General features: G+C 48.7%; 1 protein-coding gene across 2 annotated transcripts in view; it reads left to right on the top strand.

Moving 5' to 3' along the window:
- The window catches only part of LOC144822968 (uncharacterized), a 567214-nt gene that overhangs the window by 447538 nt on the left and 93554 nt on the right, over nt 1-26122 (top strand). For both annotated transcript variants that reach the window (XM_078681053.1, XM_078681055.1), the window contains exon 9: nt 10359-10670. In XM_078681053.1, the coding sequence (XP_078537179.1) occupies nt 10359-10670 (312 nt within the window). The remainder of the gene's footprint in view (nt 1-10358; nt 10671-26122) is intronic.

The following is a 26122-nucleotide window of genomic DNA, read 5'->3' on the forward strand; positions in this document are numbered from 1 at the left end:
GTATACCCTTGGACGGGAGGGTGCCTGTCTGGTGCCCTTGACAGAGTCATCCCTATCGTCGGAGCCAGGCAGGTCTGCATGTGACCGGAGATGCTGAACCACTGGAAATCCAGCACCAAAGATGGGAGCCCGGGGCGGATCGGGTTCTGCCCTGCTGGGACTCTGCAAGTCTCGGAGACGGTGCTCGGATGTGGCAACCTAAGATCTGGAGCTTGATTGATAATGCTAACAGTTAAAACAGCGGCACATGAACATGCCTGGGTTGCTCAGCTAAGTGGAATGTGGGGGTCTTGATGCTAATGGGAGTATGGGCTGGAATGTAATGGGAGGAGAATATTGCATGAGGTGCTGTATAGGCATTTATTCCTTCACATGTAATGAGCTGCTGTCAATGGGTGGCTCTTCCCGAGGTTGATACCCGTGTGGGGGGCTGGAGGTCTCCGCCTCACACCCCAGTAGTATCCAACCACTAGCATAGTACATGTATTTGGGGATGTTACACCACACACCTGTGGACAGACCAGAAACAAAACAAGAACTGAGGACAGTGACGATCTGGGTTTCTGTCATCTTTTGTTTGGGGTTTGGACAAATAGTCCTTGCTCTCTATGATTGTGGGGTGGAAGGATAGGCGTACTGCCCAAGGGGAGGGGGAAAGTGGGGTTTGACCATGATGTACTTGTTTTGATATGGTTGGGATTGTTTCCACTGCCTTCGTGTCTGATTATCATGTTTGCACTGCTGGAGGGATCCCATTGGTTGATGGGAATGTGAAAGGTGGAGTGGGTGATTTGGAGAGAGATGCAAATGCTTTACAACTAATAGCTTCCTATGTAACAAAGCTGATCACATGGAATGTCCATGATATGGCATCATTTGATAAACACAGGCGGGTATTTGCTTTTATGAAACACTATGGAGTGGCGAAGGCATGCCTACGGGAGACACGTGTGGGGGGAGTCACTGCCATGTAAACGGCGGAGATGGAGAGGGCAGCTTTTTTTCTACCTCTTACTCGGGCTTTGTGCAAGGGGTCCTCATATGGGTGGCTCCGGGTGTTCCTTTTCAATGACTGCGGCATGTTGTGGATCCCGAGGGGAGGTATGGTTTTTTACACTGTAAATTGGAGGGAAATGAAATATGTATCCTTACTATGTACACCCCTAATATTGACTGTCCTGCCTTCCTTCCGGCTGTTGTGGCAGTGGCAGGCCCCTACCTGGGTACAGCAGTAATTATGGCGGGTGACGTTAAAAGCGTCCTGGATGGGACATTGGACCGTGAACCCCCCAACGCATACCAAACCCCGAATCACTGGGACTCCAAGGGATATCTTGCATGGCATGCAGTAGTGTGATGTATGGAGGGTTCCCTACCCTAAAAAGATATTGTTTTTAATGTCATACCCCAGTGACTGGTACTTTCAGCCTGCTGGACTCTGTTTCCTTTCATTCGAGCTTTCTCCTGAGGTGAAAGGGATAACTTATTTACCTAGGTACTGCTCAGACCACTCATCAATCATGCTCAATTTCAGGGGAGCCCAGTAACGCCCAGCTATACCCGTATGGCACCTAGGGCAGAGGTGTTGTCGGATCCCCCCCTTTGCAGCCGCGGTCTTGGATACCTTGTCTGGTTACTTCAAGAAGAAATGGGGGTCCATGAAGGTTGTCTTTTGCGGGGTCTGAATAAAACAACTTATAGGGTAAGACAGCAGTTGCAACAAGATATATACGAACACAGTAACAGAATTTGTGCAAGTTGGGCAAGTTAGGGGCGGAACTTCCTACGGCTCCACATGTGATGGAGGAGTGGTGCGCTGCCCAAGAGGCTTTGCTGACGAATTGGTGCAGACTAGAAAGGTTTACATATATGCAAAGCTTGCATGTGGAGGTAGACACAACTGGGACTTTACTTGCCTGACCTGTAAAATGGTAGGCATCTGTGACGCCAATACTACAGATTCAGGGTGGCAATAGGGAAATAGTATGTACGCAGCAGGCTATGCTTTAAGTCCAAGCGCATCTAGCCAATGTGTATAAGAATCAAATATTCTGGCGGGTCGGCTCCTCCCACATATGCCTCACCTTATACACACAGACCAGGCCGGTTCATCCCAAAGCGCAGCACCACTCATAACCTGCAGCACCTGGCGCATGTCTGGCATGTTCCATGGAAGATGATTATGCCCTGGCACTGCTCGACATAGAGCAGGCCTTTGGCTCAGTGGGATGGTTGTATGTCTGGTTGGTCTTGCAACGGCTCGGAATGGGCCTGTTTTTTTGTCAAATGGGTCCAATAGCTCTATACTGCCCCCTTTTCCTGAATATGGGCAAGAGGTATGGTATCTAAACCATTTACACAAGGCCGGGGCACCCCTTAAGGGCTACCCTTTATCAACGCTTTTTCGCGGCAGCTGTGGAGCCTCTAGCAGCAGCTTTGAGGGGACAGATGGATATTTAGGGGATAACTCTTTGGGACACTAAACATGTGCTCTCCCTATACGCCAATAATACTATGGTGTACATTAATGTGCTGCAGAGGTTTGGGGATGTCACAGGTCTTCATATAAACCCAGGGAAATCCAAACTGATCCCATTGGGGAGGTCGGCAATGGGGCCAAGGGACGTAATGCCTTTGGTGAGGCTCCCTTATGTGGCAGAGGGGACTAAGTACCTGGGGATCCGACTGGCGACTACGGTCACCTCTTAGCTAGATCTTAATATGGGGAGAGTAGTTGAGGGTATATGTGGCTCCATAAGATTTTGGAGAGTCTTACCTATGTCCCTTATGGGTCAAATAGCAATAGCAAAAATGTTTATTCCACCCTGATGCCTATAAGCACAACAACACTTGCTATATAGTGTCCCCAGATATTATTTCCAAACACTAGAATACCGATTCCTAATTACCGAATTTTACCGAATCGGTATTTAGAAATCGGTATTTTCCATGTACGTAATAATTCGGTAAAAATCGGTAAACATTTACCGAATCCACAATACCGATCAGTTTTTCCGAAACTGTAAATATTACCGAATCGGTAAATACTGAATCGGTAAATCCTGATACGGAAATTAAAAAAACAGCAGTTGAGGAATCAGCCAATCCTGTGCAACCACCACCCCTCCCAACCAGGAAGTGGCCACACCCAGGCAGGTGCACACAAATCAGAACCTTCTAGAGAGGCTGGGAGTGCAGAGGAGAGCAACAGAGCCACTGCCTGAACTTTTTCTGCTAATCCTGCACAATGGCCTGCCAGGACACTGAAAGAAAAGGAGGGGAAAAGAAGAGGAAACTCAAATTCAGTCAGAAAGAACTGCAGGTCCTTGTGTAAGAGGTAGTGTAGCAGAACACAAAGCTGTTTGGAAAGCAGTCTCTGCAAGTTGCAGAATCTGAAAAATGAAAAATCTGGCTTGGAATGCAGTCTCAGGTGAATGCCATTGGAGTGACCCCCGGGACATTGATGTGCTCAAAAAGCGGTGGTATGACATCAGGATCATCCCCAAGAGGAAGATGGCTGATCTTAAAAAACAAGCCAGCCTGACAGGAGGAGGAAGGAACAGGGCACCTGCCCTGACTGAACTTGAGCAGCTCGTGGAGTCCGCGATAGAGCCAGAGAGTACCTGTGGAATTGGGAATGCAGACAGCTCTGCCAGAGATGCTTCCAAACAAGGTAAGAAGCATGCACAGCATTGTGCACCCCCCTTCCCCTATCTGAAATCCCCAATTGGGCTATGGGAATCCCACTCCAGTACAGGTTTTAGTTCAGACCAGCAATGCATTATGGGAAATGTAGTCAGGGAAACCCTTATCATGACAGGAATCGCACTGAACAACAAGGCATGTGAGACACATCAGCGATAAGCAGGCAGAGGACAATGAGATAGTGTGGCAGAAATGTATTTTTGTTTTTGCAATACAGGGCAGCAGGAACACTGAGCTAATGTACAATTTCTGTCCACGGGCGAGACATCGTGCAGGACTGCTCAGGACAAGGGAGAGAGGGCACCCCAAAAGGACTTCACATAGAAGGCCAGTACGAGTGCAGGGCACACACCACCACCACAGCCAGCCTCGCCACCATCAACACCACCTGCGGTGGTGAGCCCCAGGTGGCGTGCTGTTTCCAGAATGCAGGAGTTAGAGTCCTCCTCAGAAGACTCGAAGGGAGGGTAACCATCTACTGGGCCACTGGATGGCAGCAATGCTGTTTTGCTGTCCACTTCTGAGGGAGCACACACAGGTGCCAGACGCCGTTGCAGGGCTCGTGTGAGCAGTCCACCTCCACAGGGTGAGAGCCATGGTGTGTTCGGAGGGCTGGAGGCAACCATGGTGAAGGTGCAGCGCCTACAAGGAAAGTCAATTCAGTCAGTCCAGAGACAAATGAAGCGCCTCAATGAAACATGACCAACATCGAGAAGGGCATTAGGTCAATGGCTGAGGGCATGAAGGAGATGGCTGCGGGCATGCGGGACATGTCCCAGACTGTGATTCTGATGTGCAGCAAAATGGATAAGGGCAGGGCAACACGGCGCAGGGAGAGGCAGAAAATGGAGCACCATACGTGGGCAGTTAACCGCCTAGCAACTGCCACTTCGCTGCTATGCAGGCGCTCCGTGGCCATGCAGGAGGGGCTGGCACACTGCAGCACTGATGTCACCAGGGGGCTGGTAAAGGTGACCACTGCTCTTGAAGGGCTGCTCACGAGTCAGTCTGCCACTACTGGTGCTGTGGAAGTTGGGGACAGCGAGGACACGACCAGTCGGAGCAGCATTACCCCCCCTGTAACAGACACCCATAGGAGCAGCAGACGGCATGGGGCTGCCACTGGTTCCACAGCCAGTGAGGACAGTCAATTAATGGCATCCAGCACTGTTGTGCGTGGCCGCAGACGCTGATGCCGGCCACACTTTCAGTAACCCATGATTTCCCATTATGATTGTCACATGTTGGACTGCCAGGTTTGGCCGTTTGTGTTGTGGCATAGTGCCCAGAAATTAAAACTACCTAATTACATTCAACAACTGGCTGTGTCTCCTTACTTACTTAAATAATAGTTGCGTGTGCTCTCTGCCCGTCTCTGTCTCCCATCTGTTGCTGGTGGCACTCCTGCTGCATTGGGCTCTGGCAGTGCAAATTCATCATCATTGTCCTCAAAATCAGTTAATTCAACTTCTGTACCTTTCTTTGTGGCAAGGTTGTGCAGCATGGCACAAGTTGCAATAATTTTGCAGCAGATGATGGGTGTGTACTGACGTGCACCTCCGCTTTTGTGGAGGCAGCGGAACCTGCTTTTCAATAGTACAAAGGTGCACTCTACAGCGTTCCGTGTTGATTTGTGTGCCACATTGTATCGTCTCTCACTCAGGTTTGATGGGTTTAGGTAGGGAGTGAGAATAAATGACCGTACAGCATATGCACTATTGCCTAGGTGGGAAAGAGAGTGCCATTAGTTACATACACCAAAACACATTCCTCTGCAGTATCTGGGTGTGTCACAGTGATTTACCTAGCAGGTATCCTTCTCCAAATTCTCCCACAGCCAGGTGTGTGTAGATCCCACTGTTCTGGAAGATCTATGAGTCGTGGGTGCTCCCCGGAAATTTGGCCACAATGTCAGTGATTATGTTGGCAGCATCGAAGATTACCTGCACATTTATGGAGTGGGTGGACTTTCTGTTCCTGTAGATGAACTCCGTGGCTGCTGGTGGGTAGATTGGAATGTTTGTGCCATCAATACAGCCTATGACATGCGGGAACTGTGCCATCTGGTAAAAGTCTGTCTTGGTTTTCAGCAATTCCGCCTGTGTGTTTGGGAAGCTAATGTAGTGATGCATTCTCTGCATCATGGCATCCCGGAACTTTCTGAAGAAACGGGACAGGCAACTCTGAGACACCCCACCTACCGCAGCTATCACCCCCTGTTAACTGCCTGATGCGAGTAGATGTAGGCTACAGAGCAACTGCACATATGGTGGTATGGCATGCGCCCTTTGTGTTGCGTGCTCCAGGAGTGGGTGCAGGTCACTTATCAAGTCGAGGATGGTATGGGGTGTAGCCTGTATCCTTCATGTATCTCAGCCTCAGTCTGTTGGAAGAGTGTGATATGCTGTCTGTAAATGTGCTCCTCTGGTCTCCAGATCCTCACTCCTGCTGCCTGTAGACGTAGCCGCCTTGCAATCACATAGAAAGCCACCATGCTGATCACACTGTTGCATTTTGGGATTGCTTATATACACTGTTGATGATTACCACCTGCTTTCAGTCAGTGTTAATTACCGACTCTTAAATACCTAATTTCATGAAATTCGGTATTTCAGATTTTACCTCCTCTCTTTTCTCGTTTTTACCGTTTCTTATTTACCGATTCGGTAAATAAGAAATCGGTAAATACCGATTCGGTACATGCGGTCCACTGTTTGGATGATGACGACAACTGGGTAAAGCAGTTCCTGGCAGGCATGCACAGTGATCGCTCCTTACGACAACTCCATCTTAAGGGTGGGTGTAGTTCGCGAAGTAGCGCTACGCGAAGCTACGCGAAGTGCACTTCGCACTACGCGAACTTCACGTAGCACTACGCGAGCTGGGTAGTAGCATGTTCGCACTGTGCAAGATGCGTTTTCAATGATTGCACAGTGCGGACAAGCATCCGGCACTGTGCAAGCATTGAAAACGGCATCTTGCACAGTGCAAGCTGTAGTTTTCTGCTGCTCGAGTAGATTATTACTCGAGCGGCAGCTTTCTCAACGCGAACAGGTAGTTTCTCATTGAGAGCGGTCGCGAGCATGCGCAACCACTCACAATGAGAAACCTGACCTCCTCGCGTTGAGAATCTCGCCGGGATGTCATTTTGCTTGCTCGCGGTCGCGAACATGAAGTTCAGGACCGCGAACAAGCAAAAAGTGACCGCTGCACTACGCTACGCTGCACTACGCATGTTCGCACTGTGCTACGTGCAGCTCGCGTAGTGCGAAGTTGCGAAAACTTCGCAAACTCCGCGAGCGTAGCGTAGTGCTTCGCCCAGGGTTACTCCTGATACTAGGCTCTGGAGTTCCCACCTCCTTTCCATACATTATACAGTATGTGGCTGCTGTTTGGTGCTCCGCAGTCCGGAGAATGGTGCGACGCGCGCCCTAAGCCACAGACATGCCATTGTGGGTGGAAGCCCTTCCTGCGCATTGCAGACTCCGTGTCGGTGCAAGATGGAAAGAGGGTGGGTGCCAACTGATGGGCGACCTCTATAAAAATGTTTGCTTTATAACGTGGGAGAGGCAGAGGCCTCCTTCGCTTTGAAGGTGGAGCAGTTCTTCCAATACGAAACGATTTCAAGGGTGGCTCGGCAGATCTGGCCGTCCTTCCCTAAGGAACCCCCCTGCACCTATGTACTTAAAGTAATGCTCTGTATGGCACATGGATGATGATTAGTGTACTGGGCACTCCAAGATGACATTCCGGGTTGGACTCTACCTGTGCAAGTGAAGTGCGATGCTATAGTTGGGAAACCTCTAACGGAGAGAGAGTGGATGACAGTTTCTGAGAGAGTCCGGGGTGTAAGCTCCTGTCCGCGATTTAAACTAGCTCATTACTATTTTGTACATCGGACATACCTTCTCCCATGGATGAGCAGTAGCATCTACCTAGACCATTTGCGTGCATGCCCGCGTTGTGGAACAACGGAGGCTGAATTTCTGCAAATGTTATGGACCTGTCCAGTCCTGACACCCTACTGGGAGTCTATACTCGCACATTTGAAGGGTGCAAGGGGTTGGGCGGTGCCCAGAGAGGTTTGAACAGTGTTGCTGGAGCTGCTTCCTGCTACCAAAAACAAGAAGTTGAAAAGACAATTTGTCCTTTTGGAGCAGGTATTAGCAAAAAGACGCATGGCGATAATGTGGTTGTGCCCCACACCCCCATTAGCTAAGGCATGGTGGAAAGACATGTATGAGTGGGCGACTGCGGGAGCAGTCCGAATGAAACATGTCCGAGAGGATGAAAAAAATTGAAGATGATCTCATGGCATGGGCATCTATGCTGGCGGATCTTCGAGACCCGCAGGCCCCGAGTGAGCCTGAGGATGCGAATGCATACGTGGTGAGAACACCCCGATGTACTAATTGACGGATGGTTGCTGGTGGACAATAGAGACACCCTAGGATATCTAGGATACACATAAACCATACATTTTGCGAAAGCGTGAGAGATCTTGACACGGAGCCAGGGAGGAGGGAGGGACGGGGGTGGAGTTAAATGGTTTTATGTTGTTGCGGGAGTCTCTGGACAGAGATAAGGGAAAGGAATTCCTTACAGAATGTATAATGGGACTACAGTAGATCCTAGCTGCTGTTTAATGGAGTGGGAGAAGGGGGAGGACACATATCTCTCTGGTACCTTGTTTTAAAGTTTATTTCTAAAAAAAACAACCACATTTTATCTGTCCACCCATCCATTGTAATGGTTTACAAAGGAATGTTGCTTGAAACCTGCAGTACTGTGCCAAATTGCAATGTTATGTAGCTCAATATCTTGGAAGATTCAAGAATTCTGAAAACGAAACACATTTACAACCACAAATATTTTGAAAGACGACAACTGCTGTTATTCAGCGTGATAAATTCAAGGGTTGGACAAGTTGAATTACTGCAGAAAACAGGTGGGAGTAAAGAGAGCTGCAAGCACAAAAACAACCAATTAAGATAAGCAGAAAGGAGGAGAATATACAACAAAAGTAAAAGAAAAAAGCCTTAGCATTGGTAAAGCAAGTATGTCTCTGGTTTACATGGCAGAGGTAATCCTGAAGAGGAACAGAGAAACAGAGAAAGGAGGCCCGTGGGGGCAGCCACAATAAAGAGGTCGTGAGGGGGCATGGGGAGCGCGGGAGGAAGAGCGCCAGGGGGGTTTATGAATAAAAAATAAACACCTACCTGGAGCTGCCTCCCTCTTCCCACGTCATGCCTCGTCCTTCCGGGTCCCAGCAAACACTGGATCAGCATCATGGACTCCCTGTGTAATTCCAGCACTGCTCCCATATTATGAGAGCAGAGCAGGGATTGGCTTGAGCTGAACTGGAGAAACCTAAGTGCGCATGTGTGTTTTGGTCGGCCGGAGCCTGCTGGCCAAACACATATGCGCCCATAGCACTCCTCTACCCCATGCCGCGCCCCACCCTGCATATGCTGGTTCAGAGCCGGCAAATGAAAAATTAAACGATGCTAGAACATAGTTTTATTTTTCATTTACTGGCTCTGAGCCAGGCAGTGGGGCGACACTCCTCCGCCATGACGGAGGTGCCGCCGCTGACGGAGACACCTGAATGCACATGGTGTGGTCAAAAACAAACAAATGGTCCCTCAAGAATGTCGTTAAGGAAACAAATCATCCAATCGGAACACTCTGAGACTGAAATTCTCATAGGCTAGAAAAAGAAGAGTTGGATGGAAAGTCAATGAATCAAGAGACGACAACTGAGATAGACAACAAAGCCATCCAGATACGAGCATGAGGCCCACTTCAGCAGACATATTGCTTGCAATATTAACATATACCAAACGTTGTCTTTTGTCTTTTAGGTTTTAGATCTTAGCTAAAAACAGAAAGTGGAAATAGGAGGGTATGTAGGTGTGAGGTAAACCTATGCTTCCATTAGTTCATAAGAAATAAATTGAGAAGTGATGAAGTTTTGTGCTTTCTAAAAATGTGATAAAATTGACAAAGATAAAGGTTAATTGAATGGCGTCATTACTAGGATTTTACAGGATCCTCAATCCTTCTTTTCATGTTTCTGTTGGATATGGTGAGCCTTATATCGTTTTTTGGAACTGATTTATGCCTTGAAACTAATGGAAGATACTTGATTCTTTGTAAACATCCTTTCTTAAACAAAATATTCAGATAGGTCATGCTGTGGTAACTACTATAAATATGTTGAGTGTTATTCTTAACTAGCATTTATAGTACAGTAATGATTTTGAGATATCTCACAACAATTATTTTAATGTATTGTATAACCTTGGTCAAAGAGCACAACAGAGTACATCGAATACAGGCACATATTATCAAGAACCAGCATTAAAATGATCGCCGCTTTAGCGGCAGGAAACTGCCGCTAGAGCGGCGATAATGGGCTTGATAATATGCCCTTGTGAATTCCCATTGAAGCCCATGTTCACACCAGAACATGGGCTTCAATGGGAATTCACAAGGACATATTCTCAAGCCCTTTATCGCCGCTTTAGCGGCAGTTTCCTGCCGCTAACGCGGCGATAATTATAACTCCCGTCTTGATAATATGCCCCACAGTTGTTTTGATGACCTTCTACAAGCTTCCCTTTTGTGAGCATATTTTCTTTTTTTTACAGACTTTCCAGTAGTAAAAAACATTATCGTGAATTCAAGCGAAGTAATGTATGGGAAGCCTCTCACCCTCAGCTGCCAGGTCATGGGTTGTGATCCCAAGGACCTCACTGTCACTTGGTTTGAGAAAGATAAACAAATTCTGAATGGATTAAGTTCAAGGATGCCACCACTTATGATCGAGGATCGACCCATCAGCTGCTTCTTTCTTGATCTGATTCCGACAGCTTTACACTACAACAAAGAATTTGTATGCAAGGTCAAACACAAGAATCTGCAGCAGTCTATTAACAAACAGATGTATCTGCCTCTCAAACGTACGTATTAAAAAAAGAGTGGTTCATGCATGATTCCTCAACGCTAATTAGGGAACATTGAGTAAATAGCCTTTATGCATTGAATCATAGAATGTACTTTATATTTGATTGATGTTTCCAGCATTCTAGGTCAATGTGTCGTTTTCTTGTGTTGCAGTGTGAACGCATTAGGTTTTTGTTGTGAAGCGGTAGCTTTTGCTATAGGAATAAGAACTCTTTAATGGGTAAAGAGATCAAATAGATTCGTGCTGGGATATAAAGCTACAGTTAGGGTCCAGTCAACATCTACACAAGATTGTTATTGAAAACTCCAGTGTTCGGGATACACAACCACACGTCTACCAAATTTACTATCAGGACACTGGACATTGGTCTGATGGGAAAATCCATTAGGGGTTATGGAAAACACCATTAGTGGCTATGAATTTTCTGTCACTTATGCAAAAACATATTATCATTTTAGGATAAATTAGGAAGGAACTACTGTGCGACAGATGATCTTTAAGTGTGGTACTTTAATTCTTCAGTGAAACGTAATAACCTCTTTCCGCTGGGCTTTGACTGGCCTCTAGACATATTAACCAGCACCAGAACACCACTGGTTCTTGACTTCAGTAACCTTCATTAGGTTTCTGTACTTCCTGGTGTCTTTTAGTGGGCTGAAACCAAACGTTTAGGATCAATCTTCTCATCAAGCCCTTGCTGCGGAAGAACAGATTCTTGTGCACTCAAATCACACCTAAAATCATAGGACAACTGTCCTGGTTCCAATTTTCACATGCTTCCCGGATGTTTTCCGTATTTGCACACAGCACAACGTTTTCAGAGCTATCAATCTAAACTTTAGCACGAATTTGGGTGCAGAAATACACTGGTTACAATCATTGTTAGATCTGGCTATCTTCCAAGATTGTGCATCCACTGTATTGTCGTAGACATTGGGCATAATGGGCACAAATGAAGTTCACGTTCATTTGTGTTTATCATTAACAGGGTTAATGAGCATCTAACTCATAGTAAAATGGAGTGATCACAATAACCCATAGAGCAAGTGAGCTCAACTGCTCAAGATTGCCACTCTCCAAGAAGCTTGGATAAACTCAGCTTATCCAAGGAACTAAATAAATAAATCAAATCGGACAATATGATATAGAAGAACTCTATGAAGCATGCACCATTGTGGTCTCTGTAGTGCTTTTCCAAATCTTGACAATCCCTTTCTAAAGACCCCTGCATGTTGGAACGAACACTCACACAACTTTAAGAGATTGGGAGAGCATCAATGGACCACTTCATTTCCACACGGTAGCAGCATCAGCATTAAAGGGAGTTTCACGGATACTAGCCCCTACAGCCAAATTCTCAATGTTCTGCCTCCCTTAAATGGGGCTGACACTGACTTGCCAGATGTGACACCTATCCAAATAATGGCCACAGCGACCCCTTGTGCTCGTCATTTGTCAGGGCAGTTTAGCTTATTCTGGACATTGGCCTCTTTGCTCATCCTGCTGTCCAGAGGCAAGATACTGGGCCCTCCTCGCACTGCCCATTAAGGTACTCAATCATCCCCAAAAATGATTGCAGTGGTCGGTGAAACATTCAGAAGCATTCTAAAAACATTATCCTTTAACAGTTTGCCCCTTAATCCCAATTGGCCCAGATTACAGGCAAGCAAATCAAACACAGGTGTGTACGGTAAATCAGAAATTTTTTGAAGGCCTTGCACATTAGAAAGGCTGCCCGGATCCAGGGCAGATGGTAAAATAAGGTGGACATACATCTTACAGAAAATTCAGCATGTCTAGCAGTATAAATGTACAATCCATAAATCCTGACAGATAACTACAATACTAATGAGTGGTATTTTATGCAGTTCCCATTACATTCTCCTCCCAAAGTAACCCTCCCCAAACCATACCCCACAAAACTAGTAACTCAAGTCCCGCCATACAGACTACACACTGCGCCGATGTTTTTGCGTCCAGTGCGCATCCGGCTTGAGAAACCCAAAAGGGGGCGTGCCCCAATGAGGGGTGGAGAAGAAGGAGAGGGGAAGGAAACACAAAGAGGTGCAAGGAGAGGGGGAGACCCAAAGTGGGACAGGGACAATGGAACAGGGCCGGGGCCAAGGATGCAGGAAGGAGGCTCCCATGTAAAGCGTGGGTAACCATGAATCCATCAGCTCCTATGATATTGCACCACTGTCCCGCCTACTATGATGTGAACCCGAGGACTCAACCTCTTCCATGGCCTTGATTTGTTCCACTAGGTGCGCCCAGTCCAACGAAATTGGACGCTTTTGCAGCCCCCTGTATTCTTCACGGTGCAAAGCCTCCCTTTCTGCAATTGCCCATCTGCTCACTTCTTCACGCTAATCGGCCACTCGCGGCGCCAGAGTAGACTTCCAGCGTTGTGTAATCATATGTTTTGCCAACATGAGAGCCAACCCTGCAAATCTGTGTAGCAATTTAGCCTTCTTAGGGATGGGCAATAAACCCAAGAGGCAGGCCTCGATCGTGTCCCACGGTGCACATTCTGTCAACGCCTCCAATCCCCGGACAACCTCTGACCACAACCCCTGCAGCACCTGACAGGACCATATCATATGAAGAAAATCAGCATCATGCACCCTACACCGCGGACATACGGTGGCCGCCGTTGGAAACATTTTCTGTATCATAGCTGAGGCAAGGTATGCTCTATGTAGTACAAATAGCTGAATCGTTTTTAAACTGCAATTCCGAGAGACTCGCCGGGGATGTTCTAACATTTGGGCCCATTCTCTATCCTCCAGCTCCCGTCCCAAGGTCACTTCCCACTTCCGCCTAAGGTGTATTAGCGGAACATGCAAATGTTCCCTCAGACCTCTATAAAGCCATCACATCAAGTGTCAGCCATGCCCCATAATGTGTAGTGATCTCAATAACTGAAAAGTTGTGGGTTCCGTTTGGTCTATATACCAATAAGTGAAAATGTAACACACTACAGCCACGTGAATGAGAAACAAGGTGTCAGGCAGCGAGTTAGCGCGCATAAACTCGTCATGGGGCATCAAGTGGCCCTCGAGAAATAAATCCCCGACTGTCCCCACCCCCTCCCGGGTCCATCCCTGTATTTGGGTCATCGATAGCACCCCACGCCTAGTACGCAATCCACATATGGGAATATTTGGGGCGTACGGAAATGACATCCGAGCCAACCTCTCCGTCTGTGTCCAATAGTGCAACGCAACATGCAATAAGTATGGAGGATCCTGCATTTTCCGTGCACCCGGACAGAGCTTGGACAGATGAACTCAACGTCTCAAACAACCCATGGAGTATCCAATTTTGAATAAATTCTTACCGGCCAACCAATATGCTATCCACTGCAACTGCCCCACTATACAATACATCTTAAAATTAGGCGCCCCCATTCCCTCCGCCATACATGGTAGCTGTAGTTTAGCCAGCGCCAATCGATGTCTGCCAGCTCCCCATATCAGAGATGTCAATAACGTATCAAGTACTTTAAAAATCCAAGCCGGCAGGACCACCAGCAAATTCACGAAGTAATAAAGGAGGTGGGGAAGCATAACCATTTTAGACACTGCCACGCGGCCCGCCACTGTCAATGGCAACGTGTTCCAAAAGGCAATCTGGGAGCGCAACGAGTTAATGGTACGCACTACGTTACCGTCTATTGTGTCACCGTTCGATCTATAAATATTAACCCCCAAGTACTTAAAAGTGACGGGCTCAACGCGGAAGTGCATTTGACCAAATTGTAGTGTAGGAGACGCACAAGTGTTATAGAAAGTGAAGGCCACCGACTTAGAGGCATTAAGACGCAAGCCAGAAACCTCCCCAAATCTAGAATAGGCAGCGGCTATCTCGCGTTTATCAAATCGGGAAAATATAACAGCATATCATCCGCGTATAAGGATGGTGAATGTATCACCCCACGCATCCATATGGCATAAGGGATCATAATCTGACGCAGTACTGTGCAAGAGGCTCAAGGGCCAACACAAAAAGCATGGGGGATAAGGGGCACCCCTGGCGCGTACCCCTGGATATCAAATAAGAGGAAGAGATGATCCTACCCGTCTAAGCGCGCCGTGGAACTAGTTTACAACAATTTAATCCATGCACAATAGGATTTAGGCAGGCCAAATTTAGACAGCACCGCAAGCATATCAACTAGCTGAGAGTATTGAAAGCCCGACGCACGTCAAAAGACAAACAATAAACAGCAAGAGGGGAAGAGGCGGGCACCGCGTGCATCAGGGCATGGATCCGACGGATATTCAGATATATACTTCGTTGGGGTACAATCCACATTGGTCCGTATGGATCAAACGGGGAAGGAGTGGAAGGAGTTGCGATGCCAAGACCTTACTCACCACCTTGTATTCTGTATTCAGAATAGAGAGTGGTCTATAAGATAAAAGATCAGCCGGTACCCTACCCTGTTTCAATAAGGACGTGACTATCGCTTCCCTAGTAGTAAGAGGCAAGACCCCACTCTCAAGGGAAGTAGTTTAGAGTTACAACAACCTCAGAACTAACTTATCGGCAAATGTGGAATAAAACTCCTCAGGGAAGCCATCGGAGCCTGGTGTCTTGTTGCAGGCCAACGCCTTTAGTGCCATCCGAATTTCTGCAGCAGTAATCGGGGCAGCGAACTCCTTGGCCATGGAATCAGAAACCGTGGGAAGCTGGACCTCAGCCAAAAAGGAGAGCGTGGGAGCCATGACATCTGAACATGGGGCAGTATATAACTGAGCATCATATTCCCGAAATGCAGCATTAATTTCCTCTTGGGACGTAACCAGTACATTATCAACCGTATTGATAGCTATCCTAGAAGTGACGCATATGTCACTACTGTGTCCTCCGGTTGGGGGAGAGGGGTCTGCCTGTAACCCAATCGCTGTTTGTTAGCGATGACTACAGATCTCATGCAGTTTAGTCTGAGATCTAGACCATGTCCGAGAGATTCCTCTGATGCTGTGCCCATTGGAACTTCAGGTCCCACTGCAGAGCCCACATATGCCATCAGGCATGTGCCACAAGTAGGATGCAGGAGGCCATGAGGCCCAGCAGCCTCAGAGTCATTCTCACCGAAATCCAAGACCTTGTTTTTCACTGTATCATAGGCTGAATATCCTGGACTCACTGTTTGGGAGCATAAGCCCCAAACTGCACTCTATCCAGAAGGCTCAGATGAAAGGTAGCGTCTGAGAGGGAATCAGGTGTGACTTTGGCACATTGATAGTGAACCCCAGTGAATGCAGGAGACTCGCTGTAGGTTGGAGGTGGGAGACAGCCTGGGGTGAGCCTGCCTTCATCAGCCAGCCATCCAGATAGGGGAAGACTGACAACCTTAATCTGCGCAGATGAGCTGCGACCAGCACCATCACCTTGGTGAACACCCAAGGGTCGCTGGTTAGGCCAAAAGAGAGCATGGTGAACTGAAAATGCTTGTGACTTACCGTAAACCAGAGGTAGCATCAATGGGCAGGCAGGACGGGAATGTGGAAGTAGGCGTCCTGCAAGTATAACGCTACCATCCAGTCTCCTAAGTCTAGCCAGAGAGGACCTGAGCCAGTGAAAGCATCTTGAATTTTGCTTTTTTGAGGAAGTAGTTGAGGGCTCATTGGTCTAGGATAGGATGAAGGCGGTTGTCCTTTTGCAAGACAGAACGTAGCAGTACTATCAACCACAGCCTACTTCTGGCTCTGGAACCCTCTCTATGGCTCCCTTTGCCAAGAGAGTTGTGACTTCCTCCTGGAGTAAAATTAATTGATCCTCCATCAGCCGGTTGTAGGATAGATATATGGAGGGAGGGGTGGCATCAAAGGGGAGAGAGTAGCCCCTTTGAGCTATCTGGAGGATCCACCTATCCTATGTTATGGTCTGCCAGTGGTGGAGGTGATAGCTGATCCTGCCACCATCTGCACTCCCCTGGTCTGGAAGTGTGAAACTAGGAGGGTTTGCAGGCTGAAGCTGCCTGGGGAGTGGTGGTCAGACCCGACCTCTGGCTGCCCAACCCACATGGTTGGAACAAACCGCACTCACGCAGAGGTTGCTAAACGTGTGCCGCTCGATGACTGAAGTATCGCTGGAGCGGCTGAAATCCTGTTCCATAGCCACGAAAGGAACGGAAGGTAGACTGGGGAAGTGCGGCCACAAAGAGGTCTAAGGACTTGGCCGTAGCCCGTGAGTCCTTAAAGTGCTCCAGCAATGAGTCTGCTTTGTCTCCAAAGAGACGGGTGCCATTAAAGAGCATGTCCATAAGCCCATAAGCAAGGTCTGGACATCCCCTGAAAAGCCATATGTTCTCAGCCACAAGTGGAGTCTGACAGCCACCATTGTAGAAATCACTCTGCCCAGCGAGTTGGTCGTATCTAGACCACATTGACTGTGGGACTTTGCTGCATCCCTCCCATCTGACACTGCTCTCCTCTAGGATCTGTGGCAGCACTTGTGCAAGTGTTTCCCACAGAGTGTGGGGAATAATGGCCCAATAAGCATGCAGTGTTCACTGACCGCAATGCAAGGCTGGCGGAAGAGAACATTTCCTTTACCAATTCTCCAGACTCTTGAATTCCCTGCTTGGAGTAGCAGAAGGGAACGTGCCATGGGACATAGAGGCTTGGACTACCAAGCTCTCAGGTGTAGACCAGGTTCCCAATAGGACGTCTGTGAGGGCCTCTTTAAATGGAAGCAAGGGTTTGGAAGAGGATACCCCAGACTGGAGTTCCTCTGTCAAGATGTAATTCTTGACTGCCACCAGAGTAAGCTCAAGGTCCAGGACCTCAGCCGCCCTTCGCACCAACATAGCGCAAGATACTCCCTCCTCTGTACGCACGGTAGGGAGAGAAGCATGCCAGTATCTGGAGAAGTATCCAGCCCACTCTCCACCCCTAATTCCTCATGCAAGACAATTTCCTCATCGGGCTGATCTGCAAAAGGGTCCAGCGACCCCTTCTAAATTCCTCCCACTCCTGGCCCTTCAGACTAAGGCTCAGAAAAAGGACTTGGGACCTGTAGGTCCTGTCGGTGCTGGAATTGACAATGGGTGATGCGGTATTGATTGAGGTCGTCAGGGAACAGAATGGGACTGACGGAGCCGGCGGCATTGAGAGCATCGGCGTCGGGACAGGCGCTGTGGAAGGTCGCAGTGGCAGGGCCGGTGCCAGTCAGATCCGCTGGTGTGGAAACTAATTAAATACCCTCATACCCCACGGGGCCTCAGCCATGTGCCAGATCTCTGAGGCCTCTCAAAAGGAGGCACATGGCCTGATAACATTCTCTTTTTTGGGTGGGGGTTGTTCCCGGAATGAGGGAGATGTGTAGCCGACCCAAGTGCAGGTTCCATACAACAAAGTTTTCAACACTGAGGCTTCTTTGTCATGTCGGACAACAGACTGGGAGAAGTGAAAGTATGCTTCAACTTCTTGCGCTTTTTGTGAGTGGGAGGAAGAGGACTTGGGACTCCTGTGGCAGTGCCTGGACTGTTCTCTTGATCAAGACCATGATCTCCAAGGAGTCGAGCAATGCGATGTTGCCTGCCAGGCTGCAAGCAGCTTTAGGGATCTTTTGGGGCCCTGGCCCAGTGGTCGGACCATAACTTTGAGTAGTGATCGTGCTCCAGAAACCTGAGATAAACCAAATGCGGGTTCGTCACCGACATTACGTCATGACAGGTGCTGCATGGCTTGAACCCTTAAGTCTTTCTAGACATGGGGGCACTAGAGTGCTGGCTGCAAGATGGCCGTCACTTAGCGAGGCTCTGCTGGCTGGACTTCCCATCTGTCATTTATCTTGCAGTTCAGGTGACCATTGAAGCCCGAAAACGTGAGATTGAACCTCTGAGTGGCTATTGCAACTGTTGTTTTTTCAAGCCGATTGACTGGGAAGAGGCTGGCAGCGGTGAAGTAGCAGACAAACAGGAGACGGCTGCATAGAAAGATGGCGGCCCCTGTCTAAGCCAAGTGGGTGTTGCAGTATTGAACCCAGTGCGAATGCCTGAAGACTGCGAGCAGGCTGATCAGTGTGTAAAGGGGCAGCTGAGGCAAGCGGGGCCCCGAACGGTACGGCTTGAGGTCTGCAGATGCTGCTGGTCCGTCTGAGGTCGTCCATCGGTAGGCCCTGCCCCTGTCCCTAGTGATCCTGGAGTTTGGAGGATCCTGTTTTGGCCCCGTATACCCGGAACTGAGGTGAGCCTGGATGTGCCTGAGTGGGAGTAATTCGGCCATGGGTTTGCCAGGTGGGGTATTGCGGCTGCTTTAGGGAGGACTGAGGTGACGCGACTGCAGAAATCTGCAGTGTGGTGACTGAGCCTGCGCTAGTGTTCCCCCGACGGGGCACTCCTGAGCTCCACTGCTTGAGGATCTCTGGCTCCCCTGAAGAACAGGAGCAGATCAGTGCCTAGAGAGCGTTGGGAGCAGTCTTGTGTTCTGGGGGTGGAGGTAGCAGGGGAACGGGACTGCGGCTGCGAGGGTGACCCAACACAACATCTTTTCAGAGTGCGACATATGGCCCAGAGGAGCAGAGTTTAACGGGCCTGACTGCGGCCTGCACCACGCAGCACAAGCACAGCTGGGGGGTGTATTTGGGGCAAGAGAGGGAGCTGCGGTGCCTCAGTAGGACATACCCAACCCGTGGGGGGCTCGGACAAAATCATCTGCGACAGTGATGATGTATGGGTGCAGCGGTCTGACCTGACAGCGGGGAAGCTGTTTATCACCCTCTCCCCCTATGCCCTCTGCAGTGGGCCTACGCTAGCTGTGAATCCGGGGGCGTCAATGTGCCCAGGTGTGGGAGTCCCGAGGCCAATGCCCTGTTGGACCCCGTAGCTGCGAGGGCGAAGGGGCAATTCCCCTGGCGCGAAGGCTCTGCGTGCACTCATCCTTGTCAGCAATGTGTATCATTGAGCGTGCTCACAGATCCCTTGGCCCTAGACCTCTTCCGGGAGCCCCGGCCAGACCGATCATAGCGTGACTCCTAAATTATAGGGATCACGACGTGGTGCTGCGCAAGGCTCGTGAACTAAGGAACCAGATATAAGGGCAATGTGATCTTTTTTTTTCCCGATTTCACTCTGTCTGTCCATGCTGCCCGACGAGAATATGTGCCAGTTAAAAGATTGCTGCAGCAACAGGATGTTAAGTATTCTTTGCTTTACCCAGCGAAGCTTTGCATCTTCCACTCCGGCAAGACCTTGTTTTTCACTGACCCTGAACTTGCCATCAAATTTGCACGCAATCTTAAGCGCTCTAAACTGACAGCCTCTGCAGAGAAGGGTCCGGTGGCTGAGGACCCCCTCGGTGAAAATGACTGAGACTCTGATTGTGCCCCATGAAGCATGCTAGACTGGAGGCCTCTTATAACCCGGAAGGGACTGGTCTCTTCTTATACCCCCTACAGGTGTCACATATCCCACACATGAGGCCCGCAAGAACCCACCATGATTGCCCAACTAAATGGTTGATTTATCTCTACAGGTGTTTTCTGTCCAGCCACCCAGCACTGGGGAAACGCCATGCCCCCTGGTGCCACCCCCTGGGATGAGTCCCTTGTTGTATTTTGTTGTTGGCCTCTTGAGGCCTATCTGGTGTTGGGGAACTTTTCTTCAGCCAAATTGGGAGGCTGTATTTGGTGTGGGTGGGCTGTTTGGGTATTGGGCTAGTTAAACTGGTTACATTGCTTTTTTTGTTTCTCCTTTTGTTTCTCTCCCACCCTCTCCCCCACCCCTCTCTGGTCTCACACCCAATGCTGCTGTGCTTTGCCCCTGTATCGACGCACATGGATTCACAAGAGTGCATGGATGGATGAGAATGCTGACAGGGTGCATACACGAAAAGCTGTAACTTGGAATGTGCGTGGCTTGAATGACTGCATAAATGTGCGTTTGGTGGCGGGGCTTCTTAACTGTCATGGTGTGGATATTTGTTTCTTACAGGAACTCCATCTGATGGGTGGCAGCTGTTCGCACTTTCAAGCAGGATGGATGGGAGAAAAATTCATAGTTGGATACTCCAATTATGCTAGGGGCACAGCACAGCTATCATTCTAGGCCTCCTGTGGCACACGTGCACTGTGATATGCTGTCCCCAAGTGCGATATGTTATAGTGTCTGGGGTACTCACATGTCACCCTGTTAGGCTTCTATCGGTCTACTGCCCTAATACAGATGACCCCCAGTTTTTTTGGTAAGGTATGGCTGGCAGAGTCTTTGGGGCCGGTGGCAGTTTTCTGGGGAGGGGACTTCAATGTACTCCTTGATCAGGAGAGAGATCGATCTGGCGGGTCCCGCCGACCCCACCAGCGGGCGGCGGCGCAGCTAAAGATCCTCATGGAAGACTATGGACTGGTAGATGTCTGGCGTCGTCGACACCAGCACAGTTGTGAGGGGACCTGCATATCAATAGCGGGCCCCACTTGGTCAATAATTGATTACTGGCTTATAATGCACGATGTAGAGACTTGGGTATGTAACAGTGCTTATCTGGCCAGAACTCTTTCGGATAACGCCCCGGTTCTGCTGAAATTCATGCTGCCTGATGCACCTGGCAGGGCCTTTAGCAGGAGGCTTCCGGCTGGTGCCCTCCGGGACCAGGTATTCTGAAAGGAAATTGGATGTGCCATAACTGAATATTTTAAGATAAATGCTGGCTCGGTGGACTCCCAGTCCACGCTAAGGGAGGCATTTAAAAGTGTCATTAGGGGCAAGTGCATCGCCAAACAGGCGGGAGTCCTGCGCTCGCTTAGAGGAGAACTCAAGCGGCTTCAGAGGGAGATACGAACTCTTGAATCGGAATACTTCGCAACCGGCCACCTGGCAACTCTAGGGCACATTACGGCAAAGATAGCAGAATTTGAGGAAGCAGCGTATAGAGAGACACATTTCCTGAGAAAGGAGACGTGGGCCAGTCAATACGGAGAGAGGGACTGAGAGGGGAAAACTCTTGCGGGCTTGCTCAAAAAGCTGTGAACAAATGAATATATTGGTGAACTGTGCGTCGATGATGACGGAATCTCTGTTGGTCAGGAAGGTGTGAAAACAGAAATGATTGCATAGTACTCTTCCCTATATGCGGCATGCCAGTCAGAGGTAGTTCCCGATCTGTTTCCCTTCCTTGACTGGATAGAAGTGGTTTCGTTGAGTGATGCGCATTGTAAATACTTAGATGAACGGTTTCCAGTGAAAGAGGTGGTTGGGGAGATTCTGGCCATGCCTGTAGACAAAGCACCAGGACTGGACAGACTCACGCCTGCCTTCTATAAGGAATTTGTGCACCCCATCTCCTCAGCATGTATGAGGACTCACTGGAGCGGGCATTCTTCCCCCCTCTCTCGGAGGCGCTTATAGTGACCATTCTTAAACCGGAAAAAGACCCACAGTTGTGTGACTCCTATTGGCCACTATCAATGATTATTATATTATACTTAGGCCTGATCAGTGCGGGTTTGCCAAGGGTAGGGGCACTTCCCATAACCTCCTTGCCCTTTTCATGGTTATGCAGGAGGTGGATCCCTCTCTCCCCACAGCCACCGTTTTCTTGGGCACTCCCAAAGTGTTCAATATGCTGAAGTGGCTCAATTTGTTCACACTTCTTGCCTGCATCGGTCTGAGCCCCGCTTTTCTTAAAAAGATTGCCTTCCTATACTTAACCTCGATGGCCAGAATACGGTTCAACGGAGTGGTCACACCACCAGTCGTGGTGGCTTGCAGCAGGAGGCAGGGGTGCTCCTTGTCCCCCCTCCTGTTTGCGGTGGCAATGGAGCTGCTCGCAGCTAGGCTGCAGCAGCACCATGCGTGGTGAGGGCTTGCCTTCACCCCGCGGTGGATCTTAGTGTCTATGTATGCAGACAATGTGATTCTCTATGTCCAACACCGGGCGATTAATCTTGGCCCCCTCATTCGCAAAATCACGAGATTTGGTGGCCTTCCGGGCATCACGATAAATTAGGGGAAGTCCATGATTTTCTCGCTCACGGGCTGCCATGGATGTGTTCCAGTCAGAATCCCCACTCAAGTGGGCAGACTCCCCAGTGAAATACCTGAGCATCTGGCTCAGTCGGGATCAAAAAGAGCTGTGGTGTTGCAATTACAGTAGGCTCATGGAGTGCCTGGAAAGCCGCTTGGTCCGTTGGAGATCGCTCCCGTTGTCTCTGGCTGACTGGCCGAATCGCCATTGCCAAAACGGTGATACTACCCAAGTTTCTCCAGGTTTTTGTAAATCTCCTGCTCCCTCTTACTTTGGACTTCAAGAGGAGGCTTCGCTCAAATTTAATATCCCTCGCCTGGGTGGGTGGGCTGCCTCGAGTGGCATGGAAGACTCTCATGCTTCCGTTTGAGCAGGGAGGTCTGGGTGCTCCAGACATGGAGCTGTACCATAGCTGTGCACAAGCTCAGTTTGAATTCCATTGCATATACCCAACTCCGTTCATCGTGCACACATTGCCCTGAAAGTGACCAGGTGATCCTGATCCCGCTGCACATGATGCTTATCCGTCTCCAAGCTGCCCTCGGGCAGAGATCAATGCGGTAGTCTGCACGGTATGGGCGTGGCAGCAACTTCGGCGTAGGGCATGCCTGGACACACTCTTTGCACCATCAGTGCTGTTCACTAGAAACCCGTCATTACACTTCACTGCTGAGACATGGGTATGTCACAGATTGCAAAAACTGCAGTTGCACTCGCTGGATGGGCGTACTTGGATGGCATCTTTGTTAGTATGGAGACGGCACTCTGGGACGACCACATGGGGCTGCTGGATAGAATGACATACTTCCAGCTGAGAGCTTGCTGCATGTGCAATACGAATCGTTCCTGATTGCGCCACCAACTTTACACGTTTTGGAGGCATTTCTGACTAATCCTTCACCCCGTAAACACATAACCCGCTTATATTCTGGTATCCAGCGCGAATCTCCAGTTTGCGCCCCCCTCGCAGCCCAAATGGGAGGAAAGCTTGGGAGGTCCATTCAAGGAGAGCGTGTGGTACCACTGCTGCACGCAGGCCAGAGAGATATCACCCAACTATAGGCTGCGGTTAATATTTATAATTTCTTCATAGGCTCTACAGGACCCCTGTGTGGCTGCAAAGAGCAGGTCTAAGTGCAGATGCAAGGTGTGCGCATTGTGGACCGTCGGAGGCTTCCTTTCTACACCTGGCCTGGGAGTGCCCAGATGTGGCAGGTACTGTTGTTGCGTTTTGGATGTGCTGGACGAAATGCTAAGCTGCAGGTTGGAGCTATCTCCGCTGATCGCCCTACTTGGATATGTGAGAAACGTACCGGCAGATAACAGGAAGTTGGCAGCTATGATGCTGCTATTAACAAAAAGGCGGGTAGCGATCTTCTGGGGCCAGAAATGCAAGCTGCTCAGAAATGAGTGGCACAGAGATGCAGCATTCTCTCATAATCAACTATATGAATTCTGGGAGTTAATGCCTGGGCAGGCGCTCTCTCAAAATGCGTGGGAGCAACTGCATCCCCTTAACCAAGTATCGGATCCTGCCACATGTGCGTAGGTGGAACGATGGAAGTGTATGGAATGTATGTGGAGACATCCTTTGAACCGACATGCTACTTCATGGGTGATGGCCTGAGAGACTCCTTAACCTGTCCTTTCCTTCTGTCTTCCTCTTTTAATTCTTTTAGTTCGCTGATGCCTCCTTCTGGGAAGACAGGCAATCTGATCGTCCATCATATGGTTAATGAGACAGTGTATGTCTTAATGGGCTTACATCATCATTGATATGCCAAGCTTGTTTGTGACTGTCAACATGTATTGGGCATGTGCTACGCTTCTTCTTGCCTTCAGTCTCTATGCAGCTTGCTGTTGTTTGTATTGATGAAAATCTGTAAATAAAGATTTAAAATTTTAAAAAAACAAGTCTTTCTAGACATGGTACCTACACACCACATATTGACAACATATTGAAAAATCCTGTCAGAAAGTGACACAGGGTGGCTCTCTTCACGGATCAGTGCATGACTGGTTTGGAAAGAAAAGAACCAACATCAGCATGCCAATGCGGCGTCTATATAGGTGAGACAGACGTCTCTTCCAGGGCAGGCGATGCCGACAAAGTCACTCGGACCCAGACCAACGCCACCTACCAGTGCACCGGGGTATTGCTTGAAGAAAAATCTTCCAGGTCCAGTGTGATGCCTGGGGAATTCAAAGGTAAGGAATATGCAGCAAGCTACCGCTATCAGATTGAGGCAAATAACTTTAAAAGTTTTTGCAGACCTACACTTATATTTTAAATTAAAACACAGTGATCTACATCGAGTAAGGTGGCAGTTTCCTGGATCCCTCCTTTGGAGTGTCTGTCTCCCCTGAATTAAGCAGGCTCTCAGGGTCATTAAGATGAAGATAGAATAGGAAGGGGTCCAGGACACAACCTTGCCTCACTCCGTATTTCATTTCATTTGTGCCAGTGCACTCAGCGTTCTCCCATACCTTGCAGACCCTGTTACATGCATATGAGGTAGAAAGTGCACCAATGCTGTGTCTATACCCATTGTAAGCATCTTTTACCATAATTTCCCTCTACCCACCCAGCCAAAATCTGACGCCAGGTCCATGAAATGGAGGGTGCCATTGTGCATTTACTAATGATCAGGTGGAGTTTAAGTTCTACCCATAAGCTTGCTCGTAGTGGCAATTAAAGAAATTGGGCGATAGCATCGGGAGTCTGATCTGTCACACTTTTTAATGATGGGATCTATAGTGGCAGTTAACAATGTTTTAGGAGGACCTTCAATAACTGCACTTCTCATGGTTTTTGTAAGTAATGGTGCCCACAGATCAAGATTATCCAAAAAAAGGTCAGTTGGCAACACATCTGTGCCGGAGGAATTGTTTCTCGCGTTCCCTTCAAGTGTATGTCTAACCCCCTCATAAGTTGGCATGGTTAGCTCAGAGCCAGCCCATTTCGCATAGCTAGTGACTGGGTTGATACTGCTATCAGACCTATCACTGCAATTATAGAATATAGAAAAATGTTCAACTCATTCATGCAGTGGAATGATGACATCAATGTGTAAATTCTGATTGTCTTTACAGAAAGAATCATTGACTGTCTTCCAAAACAGACACGGGTTCTTCCTTACACTTGTTTAGTGCAATTTTCTCATGCTTCTTGCCTGATGACCATCTTTCTCTGCATGATTGCCTGCTTATAGTGTGGCCTGTATTTGCTCACTAGTCCCCTATCGAGGGGCTACCGGTACCGGGGCACATAAAAGATTCCTTTGGGTCTTCAAGCAATTACTATAAACCTGTCTTTGTAGTCTAGACTCGCAATGTTTTATTTTAATAGACAGAAAATTAGTGACTATGTGTCAGATTTCCTCAAAAGCCTGCAACAAGAGCTTTGGATTTAGGTCAGGCTCCAGGCAAGCGAACACCTGCCTCTTGCTTCTCCTTAGTAGTTCCACCAATA

This window comes from Lissotriton helveticus, chromosome 3_1 (assembly GCF_964261635.1).
Source record: "Lissotriton helveticus chromosome 3_1, aLisHel1.1, whole genome shotgun sequence".
NCBI classification, from domain to species: Eukaryota; Metazoa; Chordata; class Amphibia; order Caudata; family Salamandridae; genus Lissotriton; species Lissotriton helveticus.